This window comes from Alternaria alternata (assembly GCF_001642055.1).
Source record: "Alternaria alternata strain SRC1lrK2f unplaced genomic scaffold CC77scaffold_7, whole genome shotgun sequence".
Taxonomy (NCBI): Eukaryota; Fungi; Ascomycota; class Dothideomycetes; order Pleosporales; family Pleosporaceae; genus Alternaria; species Alternaria alternata.
The window spans coordinates 862763-883773 of NW_017306196.1; the positions used below are offsets into that span (position 1 = coordinate 862763).

At 52.3% G+C, this 21011-nt stretch overlaps 9 protein-coding genes across 9 annotated transcripts; 5 read left to right on the forward strand and 4 right to left on the reverse strand.

Annotated features, from left to right (window-relative positions):
- Positions 1–3: 3 nt before the first annotated feature.
- CC77DRAFT_1019199 (hypothetical protein) lies at positions 4–1556 on the forward strand. Its single transcript, XM_018524787.1, has 3 exons — positions 4–729; positions 782–1105; positions 1153–1556. The coding sequence occupies exons 1-3, from the start codon at positions 157–159 to the stop codon at positions 1204–1206; spliced, it is 951 nt and encodes a 316-aa protein (XP_018387615.1). The 5' UTR covers positions 4–156; the 3' UTR covers positions 1207–1556.
- Positions 1557–1818: 262 nt separating this feature from the next.
- Positions 1819–4348, forward strand: CC77DRAFT_1007653 (hypothetical protein; the record flags this gene model as incomplete). The annotated part of the gene is made up of 3 exons (XM_018523495.1): positions 1819–2025; positions 2081–3574; positions 3632–4348. The coding sequence occupies 3 exons, from the start codon at positions 1819–1821 to the stop codon at positions 4346–4348; spliced, it is 2418 nt and encodes an 805-aa protein (XP_018387616.1).
- Positions 4349–4454: 106 nt separating this feature from the next.
- Positions 4455–6227, reverse strand: CC77DRAFT_789789 (tubulin-domain-containing protein). The gene is made up of 4 exons (XM_018533191.1): positions 6117–6227; positions 5976–5999; positions 5802–5924; positions 4455–5745 (listed from the first exon to the last, which is right to left on the reverse strand). The coding sequence occupies exons 1-4, from the start codon at positions 6126–6128 to the stop codon at positions 4561–4563; spliced, it is 1344 nt and encodes a 447-aa protein (XP_018387617.1). The 5' UTR covers positions 6129–6227; the 3' UTR covers positions 4455–4560.
- A 176-nt stretch (positions 6228–6403) lies between these two features.
- CC77DRAFT_960140 (alkaline ceramidase-like protein) lies at positions 6404–8024 on the reverse strand. Its single transcript, XM_018535596.1, has 4 exons — positions 7663–8024; positions 7425–7611; positions 6868–7372; positions 6404–6820 (listed from the first exon to the last, which is right to left on the reverse strand). The coding sequence occupies exons 1-4, from the start codon at positions 7759–7761 to the stop codon at positions 6631–6633; spliced, it is 981 nt and encodes a 326-aa protein (XP_018387618.1). The 5' UTR covers positions 7762–8024; the 3' UTR covers positions 6404–6630.
- On the forward strand, positions 7933–8977 carry CC77DRAFT_1019203 (Prefoldin). The gene is made up of 3 exons (XM_018524788.1): positions 7933–8238; positions 8304–8470; positions 8541–8977. Exons 1-3 carry the CDS (start codon positions 8209–8211, stop codon positions 8701–8703), a joined length of 360 nt encoding a protein of 119 aa, XP_018387619.1. The 5' UTR covers positions 7933–8208; the 3' UTR covers positions 8704–8977.
- Positions 8978–9025: 48 nt separating this feature from the next.
- CC77DRAFT_932219 (hypothetical protein) lies at positions 9026–10712 on the reverse strand (the record flags this gene model as incomplete). Its single annotated transcript, XM_018534252.1, has 5 exons — positions 9026–10078; positions 10118–10207; positions 10254–10325; positions 10374–10477; positions 10532–10712. 5 exons carry the CDS (start codon positions 10710–10712, stop codon positions 9026–9028), a joined length of 1500 nt encoding a protein of 499 aa, XP_018387620.1.
- Positions 10713–11174: 462 nt separating this feature from the next.
- On the reverse strand, positions 11175–12861 carry CC77DRAFT_791275 (hypothetical protein). Its single transcript, XM_018533192.1, has 2 exons — positions 11951–12861; positions 11175–11901 (listed from the first exon to the last, which is right to left on the reverse strand). The coding sequence occupies exons 1-2, from the start codon at positions 12741–12743 to the stop codon at positions 11417–11419; spliced, it is 1278 nt and encodes a 425-aa protein (XP_018387621.1). The 5' UTR covers positions 12744–12861; the 3' UTR covers positions 11175–11416.
- Positions 12862–13199: 338 nt separating this feature from the next.
- On the forward strand, positions 13200–16309 carry CC77DRAFT_1019206 (hypothetical protein). The gene has a single exon (XM_018524789.1). The coding sequence runs from the start codon at positions 13421–13423 to the stop codon at positions 16109–16111; it is 2691 nt and encodes an 896-aa protein (XP_018387622.1). The 5' UTR covers positions 13200–13420; the 3' UTR covers positions 16112–16309.
- Positions 16310–16740: 431 nt separating this feature from the next.
- Positions 16741–19875, forward strand: CC77DRAFT_1093649 (hypothetical protein). Its single transcript, XM_018529690.1, has 2 exons — positions 16741–17688; positions 17740–19875. Exons 1-2 carry the CDS (start codon positions 17002–17004, stop codon positions 19456–19458), a joined length of 2406 nt encoding a protein of 801 aa, XP_018387623.1. The 5' UTR covers positions 16741–17001; the 3' UTR covers positions 19459–19875.
- Positions 19876–21011: the final 1136 nt, after the last annotated feature.

Sequence of the window (21011 nt, forward strand, 5' to 3'; positions counted from 1 at the left end):
TGACGTTCTTGGCTAGCTCCCAGCCTCTCGTTACACCGACTCATCAACACAGTGCGCGCACCTCCCGAGCCCCCTCAATTGCCCGCTCAGAGCTGCGCCGCCGCTCGTTGACTTCACCGCCACGCGCCTCCAAGACACGACCGACGAATTCTCACGATGCTGGCCGGCGCACTCTGCCGCCTGGCAGCTGACGCTCCCAGGACGTCCCCACACGACATGCCGCAGCTTGCCCGCTTCCTCCGCCGCTCTCTCCTCGCCCACAATGCCGCTCGAGTCCCGCATGCCCGCCCTCTCTCACGCGCCTTCGCATCCCTTGTCCGTGCCCGCCGGTCCTATGCTACAACTACGCGCGCTACCGAGCCGACCGAGACAGTGAAGAAGGCCGTCAAGACTGCGGCAGCTAAGAAGCCGGCGCCTAAGAAGACTGCCACGGCCGCAAAGAAGGCAGCCCCCAAGAAGGCTACGGCGACCAAGACTGCGGCAAGCAAAACAGCGAAGAAGCCGGCTGCCAAGAAAGCAACGCCCAAGAAGCGCGTCAAGAAACCTTTGACGGATGAAGAGAAACTACAGGCCAAGATCCGCCAACTGCGCGTCAAGGCACTCAAGGAGCCTGTAAGGCCCCGCGCGTATACGGCTATAAATGCCTTTGTCTCTGAAACGCGCGCTTCAAATTCCAGCTTTACCGAAACTATCGAGGCGTTCAGGAACTTGACTCCTGCTGAGCTTGAGGTAATTCTAATCTGCCTTCACGTTGAGACGCCCATGTGCTAAGTCGTTGCAGCACTGGAACCACATTGCCAACCAACAGAACGCTGCCAGACAAGCCGAGTATCAGGCATTTATCCATTCCTACACTCCCGAACAGATAAAGATTGCAAACAACGCTCGTAGCCAGCTACGGAAGTTGCTTGCGGACAAGCGTAAGCATACCCCTCCATATGCTAAGAAACTTGTGGACGACCGCCAAACCAAGAAGGCGGTGTCTCCCTTCCCAGCCTTTGTGCGAGCCAGGCATGCCAGTGGAGACTACAAGAACATCCCTTCGACGGAGGCCATCAAACTCGCTGCTAATGAGTGGAAGAGTCTGAGCGCTGCCGAGAAGCAGGTATGTATCAAGCATCACACGCCCAAGATGCGCACTAATCTGTACAGAAATACCAGGATGAGTGGGTAGCTCGGAGGGATGATGCTGCTGCAGCTGCATAAAGCTGTTTCAACATTACGCTGGCGATGACTACCTTCAACCTAAGTGTAATGGTGCAATCTTCTCTTTCACTTGTTCACCTGGAGCCATACCGATTCCCTTTGTTAGTCATGATACAAGCCTCAATGATACCGTGTTTGTCCAGTCTGGATATTGGACTTCACTTTGCGTTCTTCTGGTTGAAGGCGGTCAATTCATGGCTGGGAATGGTGACACATCCATACGAAGACATGTTTATGTAGGTTCTTCGCGATACTGTAGTGCTTCTTCCGCAATTGTACCAATTCCTTTCCTTGGAAAAATCGCAAGTATTGGGGTCCGCCTGTGAACTGCTCTATGCTCATGGTTGCACCAGAAGTAACATTGCGCACCAATCAATTAGCGTGCTTTCCTTATCTCTCCACACCCCAGCCAAGCCTAGCAATCTGCTCATCCCACAAGCATCTTCCCCAGGATGCTCCAGTAGATCTTTTTCCGCGGTAGATAAGCTTGCGTTCTAGATATGCTTACATGCGTCATTGGACAAGCCACGTTGATTTCGATATGTACCTCGAGTACGCTACATAATGCTGCCTTGAACCACCATCATTGACCTCAGTCCTGGACGACTAGACATGGCATCTGATCAAGAGAACGGACACGAGCGTACACCTCTACTCCACCAGAGCCGATTATCACAGCTCCAACACGCGCAAGATGAGGAGGCTTCATCGGTCATCGCGTCCACTGTAACAAAGGAAGAACAGCAGTTAGCAGGTAGTACGGTTGGAGAACGATTACCATACAACGATTATACTACAATCGACTGGTTACACGATTTGGTACTGGCATCTTCCATTCACCAAAACCGCAGAAGTATGCTGATGTGAAAAACAGGTAAAAGACTCGTACCGCTTTCGTCACATTCAATCCCGACGCGGTATCCGCTACAAGGCTCTGGCTCTCTTCGACGCCTGCTCAGGATGGATCGCTGTCATTATCATCGGCACACTTACTGCGTGCGTTGCTTTTCTTGTCGACATCGCCGTGGCTACTGTTTCGGACTGGAAAGTCGGATATTGCTCTGGCCATGCATTCCGGAACCGCGAAGCTTGCTGTTCTCAGAGGAAAGCAAGGGCCCTTTTTCGTACGAGTAATGTTGAAGAATGTGAGAATTGGCATGAATGGACAGACGACTATGCGTCTGGTTTCGCCATCTACGTGGCTATGGCATTGGTTTTCGGTATCATCAGTTCAGGCGCGACTATGTTGACCAAGACTGCACTTCCATCTGCTTCAGACACGCCAGGTTCGACCACAAAATCCAATGGCCATGACAACGATATCCCAGTAACCCCCACAACAGCTCCCAGCGGCAAAGTTATGTATATGGCCTCCGGATCCGGCATCCCTGAAATAAAAACAATCCTATCCGGTTTTTCCATCCCATCCTTTCTCTCCCTCCGCGTTCTCATCGTCAAAGCCTTCGGCGCTATCTTTGCCGTATCGACCGGTATGTGTCTAGGAAAAGAAGGTCCCTTTGTCCACATCTCTACCTGTGTGGGTTACTTAGTCGGCCGGTTGATTCCAAAATACCGGGACAACGGACGTAAAATGCGAGAATTGCTCAGTGCAGCCTGCAGTTCTGGCCTTTCGGTTGCCTTTGGCGCACCGATTGGCGGAGTGCTTTTCTCCTACGAGGAAATATCGACGTATTTCCCAAGGAAGGTGCTGTGGAGAGCATTTTTATGTAGTCTTACGGCGGCTATGGTACTCAAAGAACTCAATCCTACGGGAACGGGTAAATTAGTTCTTTTTGAGTCCAATTTCGGGACTGAGTATCAGGCTATTCACTACCTCGTTTTCGTGTTGCTGGGCGTAGCGGGTGGTGTTTTTGGTGGTCTCTTCTGCAAGTTCAACTTCCTGTGGTCGAAGTGGTTTAGAAGCTTCGGGCTTATTAAACGGTATCCTGTGCTAGAGGTTGCATTGGTCGTGTTTGCGACTGCGCTTCTTCAGTACCCTAATCCACTAACAAGGGAACCCGGGGATGTCATCATCAAAAATCTGCTTGTGGATTGTGGTGATGACACTTCAAGGGCGTCTTGGGTCTGTCGGAATGAGAGTACTGATATAGTGGGAGATGGAAAGACGAATTGGAAGTTTGTGGCTTGGCTAACGTACGGTACTCTTGCCAAACTCGTTCTAACTACCATAACGTTCGGCATTAAAGTTCCCTCTGGCGTCATCATCCCCGCGCTGGATGCTGGGGCTTTTTTCGGGCGGCTAGTTGGTCAAACTATCGGTTCGATAAGCCCAGGTATCTTCGCCATGGTTGGCGCTGCCGCATTTCTGGCTGGAGTATCACGTATGACGATTTCACTTGCTGTTATCGTAAGTGTTCCCATTACCCCCTCTTTCTCTTCCCGCCCTCTATTAACACTATGATAGATGTTTGAACTAACCGGCCAACTTTCCTATACTGTTCCCTCCATGCTCGCCATCCTAGTCGCAAAATGGACTGCAGACGCCATCTCAACAGAAGGTGTATATGATCTCGCTCAAACACTTCTTTCCCACCCCTTCTTAGACCCAGATGTCGCTCTATCAATCGTCCGGCAACACAAAGCTTGCGTCGAGGCCCTTATTCCGCCTCAACGCACCATGTCCGATATTACTGTCTTGGTTCCTGCCAGCAACAAAGTAGCGTTGGACTTGCTCAAAGAAAAGCTACATGCGCTGAGGGAGAGGGGGCTTATGGATGCGGGTCTCGTTCTTGTGCAGAGGAACAGCGGTGGTGAGGGTGTGGAAGTGCTGCAGGGTTACATTTCACAGTCGGAGCTGGAATTTGGGTTGACGAAACTCGTCCCCAGTGCGCTCGTGTCGACCCAAGAGGATGTCCAGGTTAGATTATTGGGCCAGGAGATCGACGATCCAACAAGTCCGACAAGCTTGGAGATGGATCTAACGCCCTTTGTGGACCGAACGCCACTGACTATCTGTGCGAAAGCGCCCTTGGAGTATGCCGTCGAGATGTTTGCCAAGCTAGGATTGAGATACCTGATGGTCACCGAGGAAGGAACGGGACGACTGGTGGGCGTAGTGATTAAGAAACGACTAGTAGGGTACCTTGAACATTTGAGAGAACACGGAGAGAAAGACAAGTGAAGTAGACACAGCCATTAGCAGGCAAACAAAATGCACCAAGTTTGTGGACAATATTTGATTATAGCATCTTTTCGCTAACAAGAAGTTGAGTCGCTTGTCACGCTTGTCAAGCCATGACCGAATCGCTCAAAGTACGAATTGAATTACAACGTTGTGTCCACGCATGAAAGTTTCCCACAGCCAAGCCCAGCAGGTCAACGGCCGTGACCAGCTTATTCCTCAGCCTCAAGAGGAGCCTCCTCGTCGTACTCGTCCTCACCCTCAGAGACGGAAGCCTCCTGGTATTGCTGGTACTCGGAAACCAAGTCGTTCATGTTGGACTCAGCCTCAGTGAACTCCATCTCGTCCATACCCTCACCAGTGTACCAATGCAAGAAAGCCTTGCGCCTGAACATGGCAGTGAACTGGTCACCGACACGCTTGAACAGCTCCTGGATGGAGGTGGAGTTACCGACGAAGGTAGAGGACATCTTCAGGCCGCGGGGAGGGATGGAGCAGAGGGCGGTCTGGACGTTATTGGGGATCCACTCAACGAAGTATGAGGAGTTCTTGTTCTGGACGTTGCGCATCTGGTCCTCGACCTCCTTCATGGAGACCTTACCACGGAAGTAGGCAGAGCAGGTCAGGTAGCGACCGTTGCGGAAGTCGGAAGCAGCCATCATGTTCTTGGGGTCGAACATCTGCTGGGTGAGCTCGGGAACGGTGACGGCGCGGAAGGAGTGGGCACCGCGGCTGGTGAGGGGAGCGAATCCGACCATGAAGAAGTGGAGACGGGGGAAGGGAACCATGTTGACGGCCAACTTCCTCAGGTCAGAGTTGAGCTGACCAGGGAAACGCAGGCAGGTAGTGACACCCGACATGACGGCGGAAACGAGGTGGTTCAGGTCGCCGTAGGAGGGGTTGTTCAGCTTGAGAGTCCTCATGCAGATGTCGTAGAGAGCCTCGTTGTCAATGCAGAAGGTCTCGTCTGAGTTCTCAACCAGCTGGTGGATGGAGAGTGTGGCGTTGTAGGGCTCGACAACGGTGTCGGAGACCTTGGGGGAAGGCACGACGGAGTAGGTGGCCATCATGCGGTCGGGGAACTCCTCACGGATCTTGGAGATGAGAAGCGTACCCATACCGGCACCAGTACCACCTCCGAGGGAGTGGGTGATCTGGAAACCCTGGAGGCAGTCGCAGCCCTCGGCCTCGCGGCGCACGACATCGAGGACCTGGTCGACCAGCTCGGCACCCTCGGTGTAATGACCCTTTGCCCAGTTGTTACCAGCACCAGACTGGCCGAAGACGAAGTTGTCAGGGCGGAACAGCTGGCCGAAGGGACCAGCGCGGACGGCGTCCATGGTACCGGGCTCGAGATCAACGAGGACGGCACGGGGCACGAACTTGTTGTTGGACGCCTGCTATAGATCAGTATTGGCCTTTTATCTGCCGTATGGAATATCGAGTGACGTACTTCGTTGAAGTAGACGTTCATGCGCTCCAACTGGAGGTCTGAAGTGCCGTTGTAGACACCAGAGCCGTCGAGGCCATGCTCGCCGGAGATGGTCTGCCAAAAGGCAGCACCGATTTGGTTACCCTGAAAACACTATTAGCTGTCGTCTGGATGTTTGAGGAGAGAAGAGCTTACGCATTGACCGGTCTGGAGGTGAACCTGTTGCACAGAAGAGTTGTTAGCTGTTGTTCTCTGTTGTTCGCGCTTGTCCCTGAATGATATCTAGGCGCGGGGCAGGACGCGCCACAGGGACGTTTGACTCCAGGCGATACGTACAATCTCACGCATGTTGGCGGTTGGGGGATGAGGTTAATGGGAAGTGCTGAGGAGAAAGTGCGGCGAGCTGGGTTATGGCTGGTCGACGGTGCTGGTGGTGCTGGTGTGGAGAGCAAGAGGAGCAGAAGCGGTGAGTGCGTTAAAGATCTCTGTGGGTCGTCTGCACGGGCCCGTCGGCGCTAAGGCTATTTACTAACAACGCGCGCGACCAAAGCTGGTGCCTGTTCGACAGGAAGAGCTAGTCATGGAGATATACCGCACTAGCATGGCACAAATGTTGGCATGGAGTGTTTTCATCAGATGCTTCTATTGCTTTGCGGTATGCTGTGGTATTCGCTGCTTCGTCTTGTGCTATGGCTACCACTGAAGGCAGCTGCCCAGGTGTTCCTTCCATCACGGCTAACCCCTGTAAAATTCTACTCTCTGCATGCTCGAAGCAGCGGAATACCGCACAACGCTGATCTTGCAAGCACATGCATAAAACCCCATAGCATACATGATTCACCGTCACCGCTTACAGTTCCTTCTTCGTAGAGCCATTCACATGACCTCTATTCAACGCTTCTTGTCGCTTAATAACCTGCGGCATCGTCCAGAAGTTGGGCCAGTCCAGCTCATACTCGTCTTGCCTGTAGTTAAGGCAATGTCGAAGCCATACACCCCACACGATGTAGTAGTAGGCTCCGGTTCCCGTCATGAGATGCCTAATGTGATAAGCTTTCGTCATCTCGCGGATACGTGCAGTACTCACCACCACCCATGACCCTCCAGTACGAAGCCCCAGGGCATACCAATCTCCCTCCTCCACTGGATCAACTTCGAGCAGTACTCGTTATCGAGACTCCAGACTGCGAAACCACCCAAGAAGATGCTTAGACCAAATGCAATCATCTTCCACATGGTACTGAGAATCTCCTGGTCCCTCACGTCTTCCCTTTCTTGAACCGCCTTCACACCTCTATGCGGACGCGGGTTCGCAGCTTCCCTCTCCTTGGACCGGAAGCGCGGGCGGATATTCACCTCCATCACATACATGGCCCGAAACAGCACGATTGCTGTGAGGAGCGCGTAGGCGTTTTGATGGAAGTTTGGATCCTGGAGGTAATGGTAATATAGCGTAATGAAGACGGCGAGAGACACCAGTCCAACCGCAAGAACAGTAGAGTAGAGCCGTGACTTTCCATACGAAAATGTTGCAAAATTCATCAAACACGTTGTGTAGATCATCGAGAGCTCATCTACAAGCTGCATGGGATCTAGGACGCATCAGATACTGCATGTTGAAGACTTGTTCAGCGGCAAACATACATTTCAGTGTCGCGTGAAAGAGGAAGCTTCCAGTCCCAACGAGCAAGTAGCCAATGAATGCCACGAAGAAAACTGTGTCATGTCCATTCTTTAAGCAGTTGCGTATACCTTTGGCTGCCAGGTACATGAACAGAAGATTCGTGAGCGTGTTGATAATTTCTGCCGAGTATTGTGTCACTACATAGTTCTTCTCAGCGTTAGCCGCTGCCTTCGCAATAGGGCGATTTTGCTAGCAAACCTCTTCACACCAGTCGAGGGTAGATGTGACTGGAGAGAACCATCCATCCTGTTCGGGCGGATACGGTATCGACGGTAGGCGAGAAAGGAACGCAGCCATTCTGTCTCTACTCAAACTGTAAAGCGGAAAGGGAAACAAGACGAAGACAGGGAATTGCAGATGTTCGAACACGATATCAAGCTTGTACCTAGTTCCGGACTTTGCGGAAGGAAAGACTGGAGAGCGACAATCAGCGCAAAGAAAGGTCCATGCTTCAGCGACAGGCTGTCACAGCTGTCACCTACCGCGCCACGCACCCCAAGGGTGCACCTGCGAAAGGGCAGCCCCAGTGCAGTTACTGCGACTATTGAACTACACGTCTAGCACACGCGGGGGAACGGTTTGCCAGCAGCGGCGGTTCTGTTTTCGGTGCGAATCTGCTAGCCAATCACGTCCTCTCAGGGTCCCTCGCAACTGCCGAACCGAGAAAGCTTGAGAGCGCAGCGCAGCTGGCCACTCTTACGAGACGTGCGAGCATCTTCAGCTTTCGAGAGAAATCCCGCCACCATGTCCATGTCAAACGAGGCTCTGCAGAAGGTGCGTGATAATGGCGCATGATTGAAATCGAGGAAAGAGCCTGGGTTCTGATAACGAAAATCTAGGTCCTGCAAGAGATCAGTCAAAAGAAGGCCTTCGCTGAGCAACAACTCGTCATCGTCAAACAACAAAAAGCCGCCAGGACACGAGAGGGCCGTATTCTTCAGCTTACCTCGTCAGAGGTCTCGTCATTGCCTGCGCAGACCAAGGTGTACGAGGGTGTTGGAAAGATGTAAGTTATTCGCCTCGCAATTGCGGGGGAGGCAAGAGATACACTGAAGAGACTGACTCGTGATGAATAGGTTTGTCTGTACGCCTATTCCTGATGTACAGAAGAGACTCGAGAGTGAGAATGAGGCATTGAACAAGGAGATGTCCAACTTGGATAAGAAGGAAGATTATCTAGAGAAGACGTACACGAACAGCAAGAACAGCCTCGAGCAGGTGCTCAAGGGCGCTGCTTGAACATGCTACGTGTACTTTGTTATCGGGGATGAACGAACATGAGAATACGAGGGAGTTTTATGAGCTAGAAAGAACATATTGGCAGTTCTGCTATTACTGCTGAGCACCGAGTACCATTGTTCGAGCTGCTATGGGATAGATGCTAGCAGAAGACCATGCGTAGTTCAAGGGCAGGTTGGATGGCTGTCCTGCGTCTTCCATGCTGATCACAGTACATCAAATATCAAGAATTAATACACTTGAGGACTGCCTAAGTAATACAATGTCATGTAGGATGTTGTATCTTTGTCATTTTTGATAAAATTATGCTTTTTGGAAACGTTCATCGCATTCTAACGAGCATCTCTTCAACACCCTCCAAGCACTTCCTCACCTCCTCTGCCGCCCTCGCAACATACGCTCCGTCAACAACCCTATGATCAGCACTCCAGCTAAACACACACTCCTCCCTCTTGATCAGCTCATCATTGTGCCCAAAGGCTGGCACTACCCTCGCTTTCCCGATACCTAAAATACCAACCTGTGGTCCCACGATGACAGGTGCCACAGTGCCACCGCCTATGCTACCAATATTGCTGACTGTGAACGTTGCGCCAGTGAGATCAGCAGATGAGAGCTTGCCAGCGCGTGCCAGGGAGCTGAGGCGTTGAGTTTCCTGGGCTAGCGAGGCGATACTGTGGTTTTGTACATTCTTGATGACGGGTACGAGTAGCCCAGCAGGCGAGTCTACTGCTACACCGATGTTGTGGCTTCCCTTGAGCACAATCTGTGGCTTGTTCGGGTTCGTAGTTGTATCCAAGTGCGAGTTGAGTAACGGGAATCGTTGAAGCGTGAGCGACACAGCCTTGATGATGATCGGTAGCGGTGTTATCCGCTCTGGCTTCTCACGGCCTGCATTATACTTTTTGCGCAGGGACGTCAGTGAGCTGAAGTCTATCGCATCGGTGTACAGGAAGTGAGGGATGGATAGGGATTTGGTCATCTGTTTGAACATGCCAGACTGAACTGGAGTCAATGGCTTGACTTGATCCTCCATTTGTTGTGTGGGAGCGGGCGCTGGTATTGAACTTGTTGATGGTATGGTTGTCGCCTGCTTCATTGCTTCGATATGCCGTTGTACATCGTCTTTAAGTACGCGGCCTTCCCTTCCTGTACCCTCTATGTCCTCAATTTTGAGCTTGTGTTCTTTGACCATATGTCGTACTGCTGGCGTGGCGAGCGATGCATGTTTTCCCGGTTGTCTTTGTGTTGTCGATGGTTCGGATGGTAGAGTTGTGCTTTGATCTGAGAGAGCCAGATCGCCAGTCGCAGCTTTGGTATCGTTCCTCCCAAGCTCAATCTCCTGCTCTTTTGGCTTTGCATTCTCACGCGTACCCTGGTCTGTTTTGGTACCTCCGCCCCCAGTAAGCAGGACCTCGTCGTCTTGTTTGCCTGATCCTCCGTTGAGTAGGGCTTCGTCGGCTGCGGAGATCTCGCTTTGAATGTCGATGTCTACCAAAGGCTTCTACTGTCAGCTCGTCATCTGCAAAAACCTCCAAGTGCAGGCTTACCTTTCCAACCTTAGCCATGTCATCCGCTTCATAGTACAGCTTCTTGATAACGCCATCGAACCGCGAGGTGATCTGGCTGCGATTAGCCAACGTCGTCTTTGTATCTCAAATAACATATACCTCGACAGATGCTTTATCCGATTGTACCTCACAGATTGGGTCGAATTGCTCCACGCGCGCGCCGGGCTGTACGAACCATTGGATAACCTGGCATTCGGTGATACCTATGCACAGCATGATTAGCCTGCACCGCCGCTACCTCTCATTCGCCTACTGACCTTCTCCAATATCTGCCAGCAGGTACGGCTTAACTACCAATAGTCGTTTCGTCCCCCGGAACCCTCTTCTTTGCTCTTGTATGCGAGTGTTTGCATTCCTCGGTACGGTAATTGACGCGCGATGGACAAGGTTTGATCGTGAGAATACGCGGGATGCTTCTCGGCTTGCGAAGGACTTCATGGTGGGCGTAATACGTTTGCAGATTCTTTGTGTGAAAGAAACATATTCATGTACTGCCGCCGAGGTGTGATATTGTGAAGTACCAAAGCCGACAGTTACCGCAGCCGATGACACAAGTGGAAGCTGGGGTAAGCCGCTAGAGGTTTTCCGGTATAGCGGATCGCGGGTTAAGGAAACAGGGGTCTGTTTTCACAATCCCGTGGGTACAACGGCATCCTAGTGTCAAGCCAGAAAATCACACGATGTTGTTGCAGATGTATCCGAATACAAAAATCTATGCCATGGGTATTTTCTTCTCTGCCTTACGACTCTCCAACGACGAGGCAATAGTGCTTGTGCCGTGATGATACAAGCGCACCACGATAGCTAGAGTCCTTCTAGTGTTCAATGACTTCATTGGCGTTACAACATACGAAGCAGAAAACATCAAGAAGCAGCTAGTCAAAGCTTTGTTTTCATGCGACTGAGAGGTTTCTCGACACAAAGCAATATGAAAAGAAGCTCAATACCAGTCCACCCTTCCAGATACCTCGAAGCTTATTTTTCGTGAATGGTATCCTCGTAGGATAGAATGTACCCTGAAGACTTGCATAGTAATCTGCGCTGCAACTCTGTTTAGGAAATAACAATGTGTGTCTTTAAGATAGGTTTTTGGATCCAGAGGGTAGCCCAGCAAACAAGCTTCTTCGTACGGACATACAATACTATGCCACCGCTGGTCCCCGTCCGATCCATAATCTAAAGCTACGGAATGGGCCTCTCCTCTTGTCTGTATTATTGTATTGGAATCCAGGACCCAACGTAAGCTGATTTGTGTTAAAGTACAGCCAACCGTCCAAGATGGCCATGGAATCGGCATGTTGAATCATCGCGTTCCTCACCAACGTCTTCACCACGTAGTCCTCTGGTGGGATAAGACCGGACCCCCCAGGTAAGTTACCATTGACTGTCATATTGGTTTCACTTTCTAGTGTGTCGACATAGTATATAGCGTTCTGTTCGCTCGCTGCGATATACACTCGGCCTCGGTCGTCAGCGGTGAAGCCAGCTTGTTCTGAACCACATTGACCCGGGTCTTGCACGGCAGCAAGGACCTCTTCGTCTGTGAGATTCTGGTTGACAAGAATCTCCTGAGAGATGTAGTAGAAGCGCCGGGAAGCCAGGACGCCCCAGTAGAAGTTGCCAGATGCTATGACATAGTCAGCAATATGAGCGTACATTAGCTCAACATCACCTACCCAACGCGATGCCATCGGCGGCCGTAGTGAGATGACTCTTTTGAGTGCCGTTCCAAGTGTATATGAGCTCGCCGCCATATGACCCAACATAGTTCTCGTCTGCCCGGACAACGCTCGTGTTGAACAGTCTGCGTACTGCACTTCCATTTTCGAGATCCACTGCCAATAACGAGCTATTCTTGCTAGCATCTGTAACAAAAGCATACCCGTCTCTTCCACCTGCAGTCGTGTTGACACGCATATCGTTCATATTCATCCTATGCGACAAAAGATCTTGGGGAATCACATAGGTCCGGAGGTGCTCTCCCGTCGTCTCGTTGAAGCTCATCAGTTTTGCGCCTCCAAACAGCGCATTTGTGTCTGGGCTAGCGTTGGCTGGAATCCCGCTATCCACCACCCACAGCCTTCCCCGGTTGTCTAGAACGATGTTTTGGACATTGATGAAGCAGGTTCTGGGATCTTGACCAACAGTACAGTTCTGCATGTCTGCATTGGGCCATGGTACCTCGTCATTGTAAGACGTGCAAAGCACCACGTTATTTGGTGTTTGTCCAGAGTTGCGAGGATAAGTTAGGTAGAGGTTATGAGAGGAGTCGACAGCTAGGCCCGTGGAAGGCTTTTGAGAATCGTGAATAGGTTCTAGAGATGATCCCACAAGTGTAAAGTCCTGGGGGTACGCGCCGATGGTGTATCCGGGGTCGAAAGGGCGATAACCATCTGATGATGTCTCAAAGTAGCTCGATCCCAATGACTTAGGAACAATCCCCAGTATACCAAGGACAATGAACCTCATTCTGGAGGATATAGAAGCAACCCTTCCGCCGACGGCAAGATAATTGATAAGATTGTGCTCGGTAAACTTATATCGCAACGCCGTTCGTCGAGCCTTGTTATTTATGGATGAGAAGTGGTCTTGTGAAGTGAGTAAAGATGAAGAGCTTTGATGGTAATTTCAAATGTTTCCAAGATTACTACACGAGTCTCTTGAGGGGCCAGAGGATATCCATGACCTCCGCATTAGTCCCATGTCTATTGGCTGCTGATCGAGTACAAACATGGTAAAGCCCATGTAGCCCTTGATGATAAAGAGGGGTGTTTCGGAGGTAATATAGGCTGCATGTGGCGAACACACGAGGAAGCCCGAGGATCATGATCCAATTGCAACATATATCGAAAGCTTACCCTGTGTGGTAGGGTGGTGCGATCGAGTTGTTTGCTCATGATCCGCAAGCAATTCTTAGTCCAAACAGACAACAGCCTAAAACAGAGTATTCCGATGAGATGACACTTTGATCGCCCTGACACTAGTCGCGGGCTGATCGATCGAGATGATGGTGCGGGGATGACGTTGTCGCGCGGAAGGAGTGGACGCACGACCCTTCGTGATTTCGCGACTGCCGAAACGCGTCTGTTAGGGAAAGCGCCGTCAACACTCACATCAGACAACACCGACAGCCATGCGCAGTTCCGATGTCTACGTACGCATTGCAAACGAAGACGATGTTACGCTCAGCCTCCGATACGCCAACTCAACTTTTACGACTTGCTGCCAAACTTGACGAATCCAAGGCCCAACTGCCCTCGAAGCAGATGAGAGACTCTCTCTGCGGACTGGGAACCTTTAACGAGCCCTTCACGATCAGGGCTCATTCCGAATCTCCGTACAACAACAAGCCCGTTACATTCAGACCCGTGCGAGTGATTGGGCGTTCTCAGCTGCCTTTGACCTTCCTCGACCTTTCCACCGATGACAACTTCACCCCAAATAGCCTCTTCGCCGCCCAAATCGACATCCTGGAACACGAGACCGATACACAACAAGATCATGCAGGCCCCAGGATACTCGTTGCACGGCTCGAGGCGAAGAATACATTATACGCAATAGAGCGGGTACAACCCCGCGTCTATAGTATATGTAGGCTTGCCAGCTGGCTCAAGGAGAAAGACGTTACGGACTTATGGAATCCTACGAATCTCAAAGTGCTGCCAGCTCGCCCGAAGACGGAGGCGGATACGGCTGGGCAAGGGAAATGGTGGCACCAAGCCGCGGTGGAGACGCACGCTGTAGAATTACCAGCGAAACGAGCGCGGATGACAATGATACGACCGAAATCACGACAAGAGACGACGATCGAACAAGTTCAACAGCCTGAAATGACTATTGAAGCTTCGGGGATCGAGCATTTGGACATGGTTCCTACCGAACACCCTCTAGAGCTTATGCCCGACGCACCGTCTCCACAAGAGCAACTTGACCTATTGGTTCAACATTACTTGGACGCAGTTTACATGTCCAAGACCTCGCTTGCATACCTGGTGAAGGGTCCAATCACTCGGATACGGAACACATTCACGTCAGCGGAAGAAGGAGCTCCGGCAACACATGAACTCGTTACATTTTTGAAGACCATGTTGCTAAGTCCCAAGGCCAGCGAAAAGAAATATCACGAGAAACTGCCATCGTTGATCAAGGAGATACCACCCGGAAGCTACTCAGACGACGAGCACGCTGCAGTTGCTAGCAAGCCCAAGAAGTCAAAGAAAAAGCTGAAGCTCAGTCGAGAGGGCATATATCCACAAGAAGAGGCATTGGTCAAGAAATGGTGGCAGTCAGAATTACCAAGCGGCGACAGCATGGCTACGGAGACCCTAGATCAGCGCATCAGGAGGCGTATTGGAGATCTACGGGTCCGCGAGACGCTTGCTCAGCTGATTCTCATGCTCGAAATTATCGCACTAGAAGCACTCTCCACACACAAGCCACTTCCAGACCAACACTCTATTGCGGACGGAACTCAGACTCAAAGCGAGCCGAAGAAGCGCAAGAAGAAACTCGACGACATTAACTTGCAGCTCGATTTGCTGCTTGACAAACTCTGCATTTGGCATGCTACAGAAGAGATGGGCATACTAGACTTTGATACAAAGCCATCAAGGCAGGATGCTTCCGACGGATCCGGAAGAAACGGTTCCAGTGATCGCTTACACAGTTTCTGCGTCGAAGTCATAATCCCCTTCTACATCAATCGACTACCTGAGCAGGCGCTCATGGTCAACAAGAAGCTTGGTGGACCCACACATAGCTTGCCAACCAAACGAAAGGCAGCGAGACCGCCACTCAGCTCTCGTAAATCCGGGAGTTTGAAAGAACCCGAGGTGAAGAAGTCACGACGCTCGTTAGCTCGTGTTGTGACAGACAATACCGGACGGACTGTTGAACGAACAACACCTTCGCTGAGCCGATCTGCCACCGATTCGGCACTTCTAGACGGCATCAAACGAGAGGGTAGCGAGGTCCCACTTTCCGCCATACCTTTTCGACGGAGCCCGTCTAAGAGCGCCCGGCAATCCATGTCTCAGATCCGACATTTGCAGGGCCGCCAAATCGATCTCGCCCAGCCGTCGGCTGCTGCATCAGCTAAGATTAAGCACAAGCAGCGAGTCGAGGAAGATCTCCAGGAGGCTATACTAGCGCTGAAGAAGCCCAACCGTGGACTAGCTGCTGGTGGCTACGTTGCCGACCTCGAGCAACGCGGGCTGGGCTTGCCCAACAAGTCGAGGAAGCCAACAGTTACTGTGAGGAAGACCATAAAAGAAGTCCAGGTGTCTGCAACGCCCCGAGTCAACAAGAGAACGAAGAATATGGTTGAGCAGACGCCGACCCACCACCACTACGACCCGTTCGTTAGGCCTCCCGGGGCGGAAGCGCCTTCTTCCAGCGGATTCTGCGTGCCGTCTTCAGGAGTGCGTCCACCAGCTGCGATGGTGCCGGCAACGGGCCACCGCCACACGACGGCTCGAAATCTAGCGCAGTCGGGCATTGCCGAGACACCGTCCAAGGCACCAAATAGCCAACCCTTCTCTACGGATTCAGTCCGGAGGAAGATCTTCGCAACTCCATTGAAGGCGGCGGCACCTTCTTTGGGCAGCAGAGATCTTGGGCAGTCGCACGTGTTTGAGACACCTGTCAAAACTCGAGGTAGTTCACCTCATGACGACACCGACTTTGCACTTCCTACGCTTTTTGCTACACCTACCAAACCTTTGTTTGCCCCAGTAACTGAAGTCGCCCCCGCAGCACTCGCTGCAGTGGACAATGATACCGTTGAGCCGTCGATATACGATGCCCTGGGATGGAACGACGACGATGATGGCTTCTGATGGGATGACGTACAATTTCTTATATACTTTTAGTGCCTGCGTTAGCGAACGTACGATAGATTTGCATGTAACGGAGTATTGGGCAGCGTGCATAGCATCTTGGGATTTGCATAGGCGTACGAGACCATAGTGTAGTTACACGGTTCATGATTCCCCTGGTGATTAGTAAGAGACAGCATAGCATAGCAATCGGATGTGTGCCCCCGTGTGTGCTCCTAGCTCAGGCTCCCGTGTCGCCATAAAGTCCAAGCTATGCTTACTTGAAGCGGACAAGCCTCTGGTCAACGCACGCGTGTGGGCATAATGTCTGGTCCAGGCAACGATGGATCGAAAGAAGAATTCTTTTGCGTGTGCATCATCGTGTCCGTGAATCGTTCTACAGTGTTTCTTTCGGCAAGATGTAATTCCCCGAAACGCGATGCCAACGTGTGATCGTATGTGAGGCGACAGGTACCCGTACGATGAGGAACCAGGGATCGCCGTTATAGCGCATATAGAGCCGGCGTCCCTTGCAGTAGACGACTTAGGCCGACGCCGGATATGAGAGTCAGCAAATCAGCTTGCAGCGCCCCCGTGGCCGCGCTGCCAATTTGCCGGGGATCACCAACAATCGGCCCTTAGCCTGTGCCCCTAAAGACGCCTCCAGTTGCCGGCTGGTCCATGCTGCCGTCTGTCTAAAGCCCTAATCACGCTGAAATTATGAAAATCAGAGACACGCGCCCGCGGTCTTTCACTTCTCGAGTCCTGATTTACTTGCCTTAACACCGCTCCCGACTCAGTCGTATCACTATCACACAGTGTGATCGCGTCGCCAAACCTCAGGCCCCGAACATGCTCAGTACTGCAGCCAAGCTAAGGTAGCCGACCCAACTGGACAACTGCAGGTAACCATGGCTGTCGCTGCAGCTTCCCGTCCTGCGCCCCATGGACAGCGCTCGCCAACCCTCAGCGATGCGGGCATGATCCTACCATCTTTTGCGACCGACTTTGAGCACGAGGAGGCTTTGCCTACTCCCTCTCCAGAGCGTCCCCCGTCGCCGTCCGACCTCTACAAGCAGGCAAACTCAAGTCGAGTCAGATTAAGTTCCGCACCCCAGGGCCGGCGCCGCGCTTCACAACAAACAAAATCCCCGTCCCTATCAGCACAGTCCTCGCGCTCCACGCTGCGCAACATGCCCGACTCAGAGGCAACTCCTAAGAATGTGCTTGCCCGTGACGATGCTTTTGCTTCGTCTCCCACGATCCAGAATGCACTGAACAGCCACTCACCTGGCAACTGGCACGGGCAAGACCACCACAAGATTAGTCCTACTTCAAGTTCCATCTTCAGCGAAGACTTTGAGCAGTGGCCTGGGTTCGATAGCCACGACAGCTTCGAGGACAGCGGAGTAGATCTTGAAGAGCAAGAAAAGCGCAACCACTCCATGCAGGACAGCGACGCTGGCGACGGCATGGGCAACGAGCGATGGCACGAGGACCGTACTAGTGGCAGCGACGACGATGACGACCCGTACTCATCTGCCGCGCTCAGCAGGAGGGCAGAGATCATCTTGGCCAATGCGAAGAAGCGGCTGAATGTATGCGCTTCCTCACGCCACGATAGACTAGATGTTCGCTAACAGAGACAGGTAATGGAGGGTAACCTCCGCGGCGCACGAGAATCACTCGTTGTCTCGCCCACCTTCAATTCGAGAAACCAATCTTCCGACTTGACCTCACACATAGCGGCAAGTCGCGACCGTGACCGACGATTGTATGCGGGCATGGGACCAATACCTCCGCGCATCCATTCATATCGCCAGTCTCTCCTCACTCCCCACGGCAGTAGCCCCGGCCACACACGGGGTATGAGCGAGACGTCGGTGCCACTGCCGTTCACGCCTTCATACTCGTACCTGACCCGAACTACATCCAACAAGCGATCTTCCAGTGCATTTGGCCACACCAGCGGCCCGTGGTCGCCCGAAGGCTACGGTCAGGGACGCTTTCCTATCAAGGAGTCCCGAAGCGTTGAGCACCTTCGCAATCCTCGTACAACATGGAGCAGTAGTGACCGCGAGCATGCTGCAAGGTCCGCCTCAAGAAGTTCAAGATCCCCGACTGCACTGGAGACTTTGCCAGAGGATGAAGACGGCGCGAGGGTACATCGGTCCACTTCTGCAGCTAGTGGTCTTCGTGACCAGATGAACGACCTCAAGGGCAGAATTTCCAGTCTGAAGCTGAAGGCACAAGAAGACCATCTTCGACGCCGAAGCATGCAAAGCCTACGCGCACCGAGCCCCTTCACGTCTTCCGAGACATGGCATCCAGGGAACACAACAAACGCTGGTTTGGGTATCACGACGGATCCCTACGAAGAACAAGAACGTCCGTTGACAGCCACTACCACCACCTCTCAGAAACACGGCGAGAAACTCGTTACTCACTTCAGCAAACAAGGTCAAGGGGCCAACGCGTACTCCGTTCAGCCCTACGACCAGGCTGAGGAGGAGTCGGGTGCATCAACAGCGTTTGAAGACGACGACGATGCTGATGAGACTGAGTCTGATTTCGTCTCGGTCAATGGAGACGACGAAGAACCTGGCCCTGATAGTGTGTATGAGGACGCTGTTTATGAGATGCCTGTAACAGAACGACACGAAGATCGTATAGATGCATTCGATTACGAGACATTCTTCCTGCACAGTGCGATGGGAACCTACAGCCTAGAAGATCGCCGATCGAGTACCAGTTCTGGTACTTCTACCGAAACGACCCGACCCGTGACAGCTGTCCAGACCACTGACGATCTGAGCACCGCTGAGAAGAGAGTCTCTATCCACCAACGGAACCCCAGCGTCGACTCGGTCTCGACTGTCGCCACGTTTGCTACTGCAGCAGAAGAACAAGACGACGATGACGACGACGATAAGAATGAGCATATGGATCAATTCTCCCAGCAGATAATGTCAAGCCAAAATCGGGTGCCCTCTCGCCCTGGCACCCAGAACGGCCTCCTCTCATTACGCTCCGACTCGGCGATCAATATGCGACGCGGCAACGGCGCATCTCCAACACAATCATCACTATCACGTGGCTCATCTTCGCCTGGAGAGCTTGCCAGCGGACTTCAAACCTCGAGGATATTCTCTATCCTCACAGAAGGCAGCAGGGACGAACCACGGGTAGCACTGAGCGAAGAAGAGACACAACTCATCTACGGGCTTGCCTCGAGCATCCAGAATGTCTGCTCCAATCTGCAACACACATATGGTGATGCATACGAACGCAAGGCATGGCGACGAAGACTTGATGAAGCCCGCAAAATACTTAATGGCGAGGACATTGAAGACGACCAGTCCTTTTAATGCGCCGCAATCGTTCTCTTGATTTTCCTTTCTCCCGACTTACGGTAATGTCTAACTCGACTGCAGCGGTTTAGCGTCTCGTCTCCACTTTCACGAGCTTACTCGATATCATGTGTAATTTCGGGTCATTCCCTACTTTCTTTCGATCCCACCATTTCTTTTGCTTTGGCAGATGTGCTGTATTTTGTTTAGGAGGTCATGACTATTGGATTATAGATAATTTCTCTTATGTGTATTGATACCCGGGAAGCGGCGGTGGCGGGGTCATAGGACTCCGGTGTATGTGGACACGTTTTTTTCCACATGGCAGTGCAGGTACTTCTTAGCTCTAGAATCTAACAAGCCCATCTTCCACGTACGTAGGGCTGCCAGAACCAATCTACGATCTACAAACCCAATCTACAGATCTGCGCACCCAACACATTGGGCCTGACCGTTTGTCAAGTCACGTCTCTGGAAAGCTATCAGAAGACGATGGAATTCTAGGGTGGAGTCGGGCGCGAGATTTACCCCTCCCGAGACCGTCACGAACCTAGATCCATGGGAGGATTGCCTCCAACTTTGGGGTGACAGCCCCACCAAACACAGCCGTGTCTGGCCCTCTTTGACATTAAACGCATGCAAAATACAGCCCGCTCTGCGTTGTACATGTACCGTCACGTCGACAGCGAGCGAGAGCGGCAGCTCTAATGCACGCGTGGTACGCGTGCAGGTTTGCCGCGCTCTGCGATGTGTGCCGGCGGCGCGCTACCATTGGGTAGAGTGCGCACATGTGCGGCAACATGAGGACTGGCGGTGTAGAGACGGCCATGGTAACCATATGCAACACAAGATGCCAACAGCACGGATACCCACTAGACACTCCGCAATTGGCCCACTACGGCGTGGCTGGGGGCGTGCTAGACAGAGAAGGATGGGTTCCGAAAGAGCCATGCTGCTTGCTGCACCCGGCGCCTCCAAACTGAAGCACAACATTGAATCATCCACAACACACGCTCATGCAATGCGCCCCGGCCCTAACCGTAAATTTTTACTCCCAGCGGAATAACTCAGACCTGCCGCCCGCATCGCGCATCGTCGCAGTTTCCCTGCATTTGATCCCATCTCGACATCTCACGATATCTGGGACAAACCTCCCACAACCACCCTCCCCCCAGCCCGCCCCGGCTGAATTCCTGCCCCTCGACGAGCCACCCCTCATTTTTGGAAATCTCGCCTACGGCTGGCCCGGGCGCGTGTGTGTGACGAAGGTGGATGAAACGAACCGCAAGCTCCAACAGGCTTGGTGCGCGCAACGAGCAAAGCCTATTCGACCCCGATAACGATTGGCGTTGCGGAAAGACATCCATACACACCACACAGTCCTTGTGACCACTCGCGAAGCCCGTTCCCCTGCTTTCGCCTCTGACGCTCACTGAATCTGAATCTGCGCGTCTGCAGTCTCCTGCATCCTCCTGTACCTGCTGCGACCGCGACTCTTTAATTCGACGTTTGCCGATCGCCTCGTCTTGGAGTTTTAATATTTGCTTGCTGTAATCTGCGACGGATTGCAT

What these genes read in the sequence shown, in the direction of transcription:
- CC77DRAFT_960140 (XM_018535596.1), bottom strand. Translation starts at nt 7,761, where the DNA reads ATGGCTGCGTTCCTTTCTCGCCTACCGTCGATACCGTATCCGCCCGAA. An exon ending in CTTTCACGCGACACTGAAAT is followed by an intron (nt 7,373 to 7,424) that starts GTATGTTTGCCG and finishes GATGCGTCCTAG; the next exon opens with ATCCCATGCAGCTTGTAGAT. An exon ending in CTGGAGGGTCATGGGTGGTG is followed by an intron (nt 6,821 to 6,867) that starts GTGAGTACTGCA and finishes TTATCACATTAG; the next exon opens with GCATCTCATGACGGGAACCG.
- CC77DRAFT_1093649 (XM_018529690.1), top strand. Translation starts at nt 17,002, where the DNA reads ATGGCTGTCGCTGCAGCTTCCCGTCCTGCGCCCCATGGACAGCGCTCG. An exon ending in ATGCGAAGAAGCGGCTGAAT is followed by an intron (nt 17,689 to 17,739) that starts GTATGCGCTTCC and finishes TAACAGAGACAG; the next exon opens with GTAATGGAGGGTAACCTCCG.
- CC77DRAFT_1019206 (XM_018524789.1), top strand. Translation starts at nt 13,421, where the DNA reads ATGTCTACGTACGCATTGCAAACGAAGACGATGTTACGCTCAGCCTCC.
- CC77DRAFT_791275 (XM_018533192.1), bottom strand. Translation starts at nt 12,743, where the DNA reads ATGAGGTTCATTGTCCTTGGTATACTGGGGATTGTTCCTAAGTCATTG. An exon ending in CGCCGATGGCATCGCGTTGG is followed by an intron (nt 11,902 to 11,950) that starts GTAGGTGATGTT and finishes ACTATGTCATAG; the next exon opens with CATCTGGCAACTTCTACTGG.
- CC77DRAFT_1019203 (XM_018524788.1), top strand. Translation starts at nt 8,209, where the DNA reads ATGTCCATGTCAAACGAGGCTCTGCAGAAG. An exon ending in CAAACGAGGCTCTGCAGAAG is followed by an intron (nt 8,239 to 8,303) that starts GTGCGTGATAAT and finishes ACGAAAATCTAG; the next exon opens with GTCCTGCAAGAGATCAGTCA. An exon ending in TACGAGGGTGTTGGAAAGAT is followed by an intron (nt 8,471 to 8,540) that starts GTAAGTTATTCG and finishes CGTGATGAATAG; the next exon opens with GTTTGTCTGTACGCCTATTC.
- CC77DRAFT_789789 (XM_018533191.1), bottom strand. An exon ending in ACCTCCAGACCGGTCAATGC is followed by an intron (nt 5,925 to 5,975) that starts GTAAGCTCTTCT and finishes TAGTGTTTTCAG; the next exon opens with GGTAACCAAATCGGTGCTGC. An exon ending in TGAACGTCTACTTCAACGAA is followed by an intron (nt 5,746 to 5,801) that starts GTACGTCACTCG and finishes GATCTATAGCAG; the next exon opens with GCGTCCAACAACAAGTTCGT.
- CC77DRAFT_1019199 (XM_018524787.1), top strand. Translation starts at nt 157, where the DNA reads ATGCTGGCCGGCGCACTCTGCCGCCTGGCAGCTGACGCTCCCAGGACG. An exon ending in TGACTCCTGCTGAGCTTGAG is followed by an intron (nt 730 to 781) that starts GTAATTCTAATC and finishes AAGTCGTTGCAG; the next exon opens with CACTGGAACCACATTGCCAA. An exon ending in TGAGCGCTGCCGAGAAGCAG is followed by an intron (nt 1,106 to 1,152) that starts GTATGTATCAAG and finishes TAATCTGTACAG; the next exon opens with AAATACCAGGATGAGTGGGT.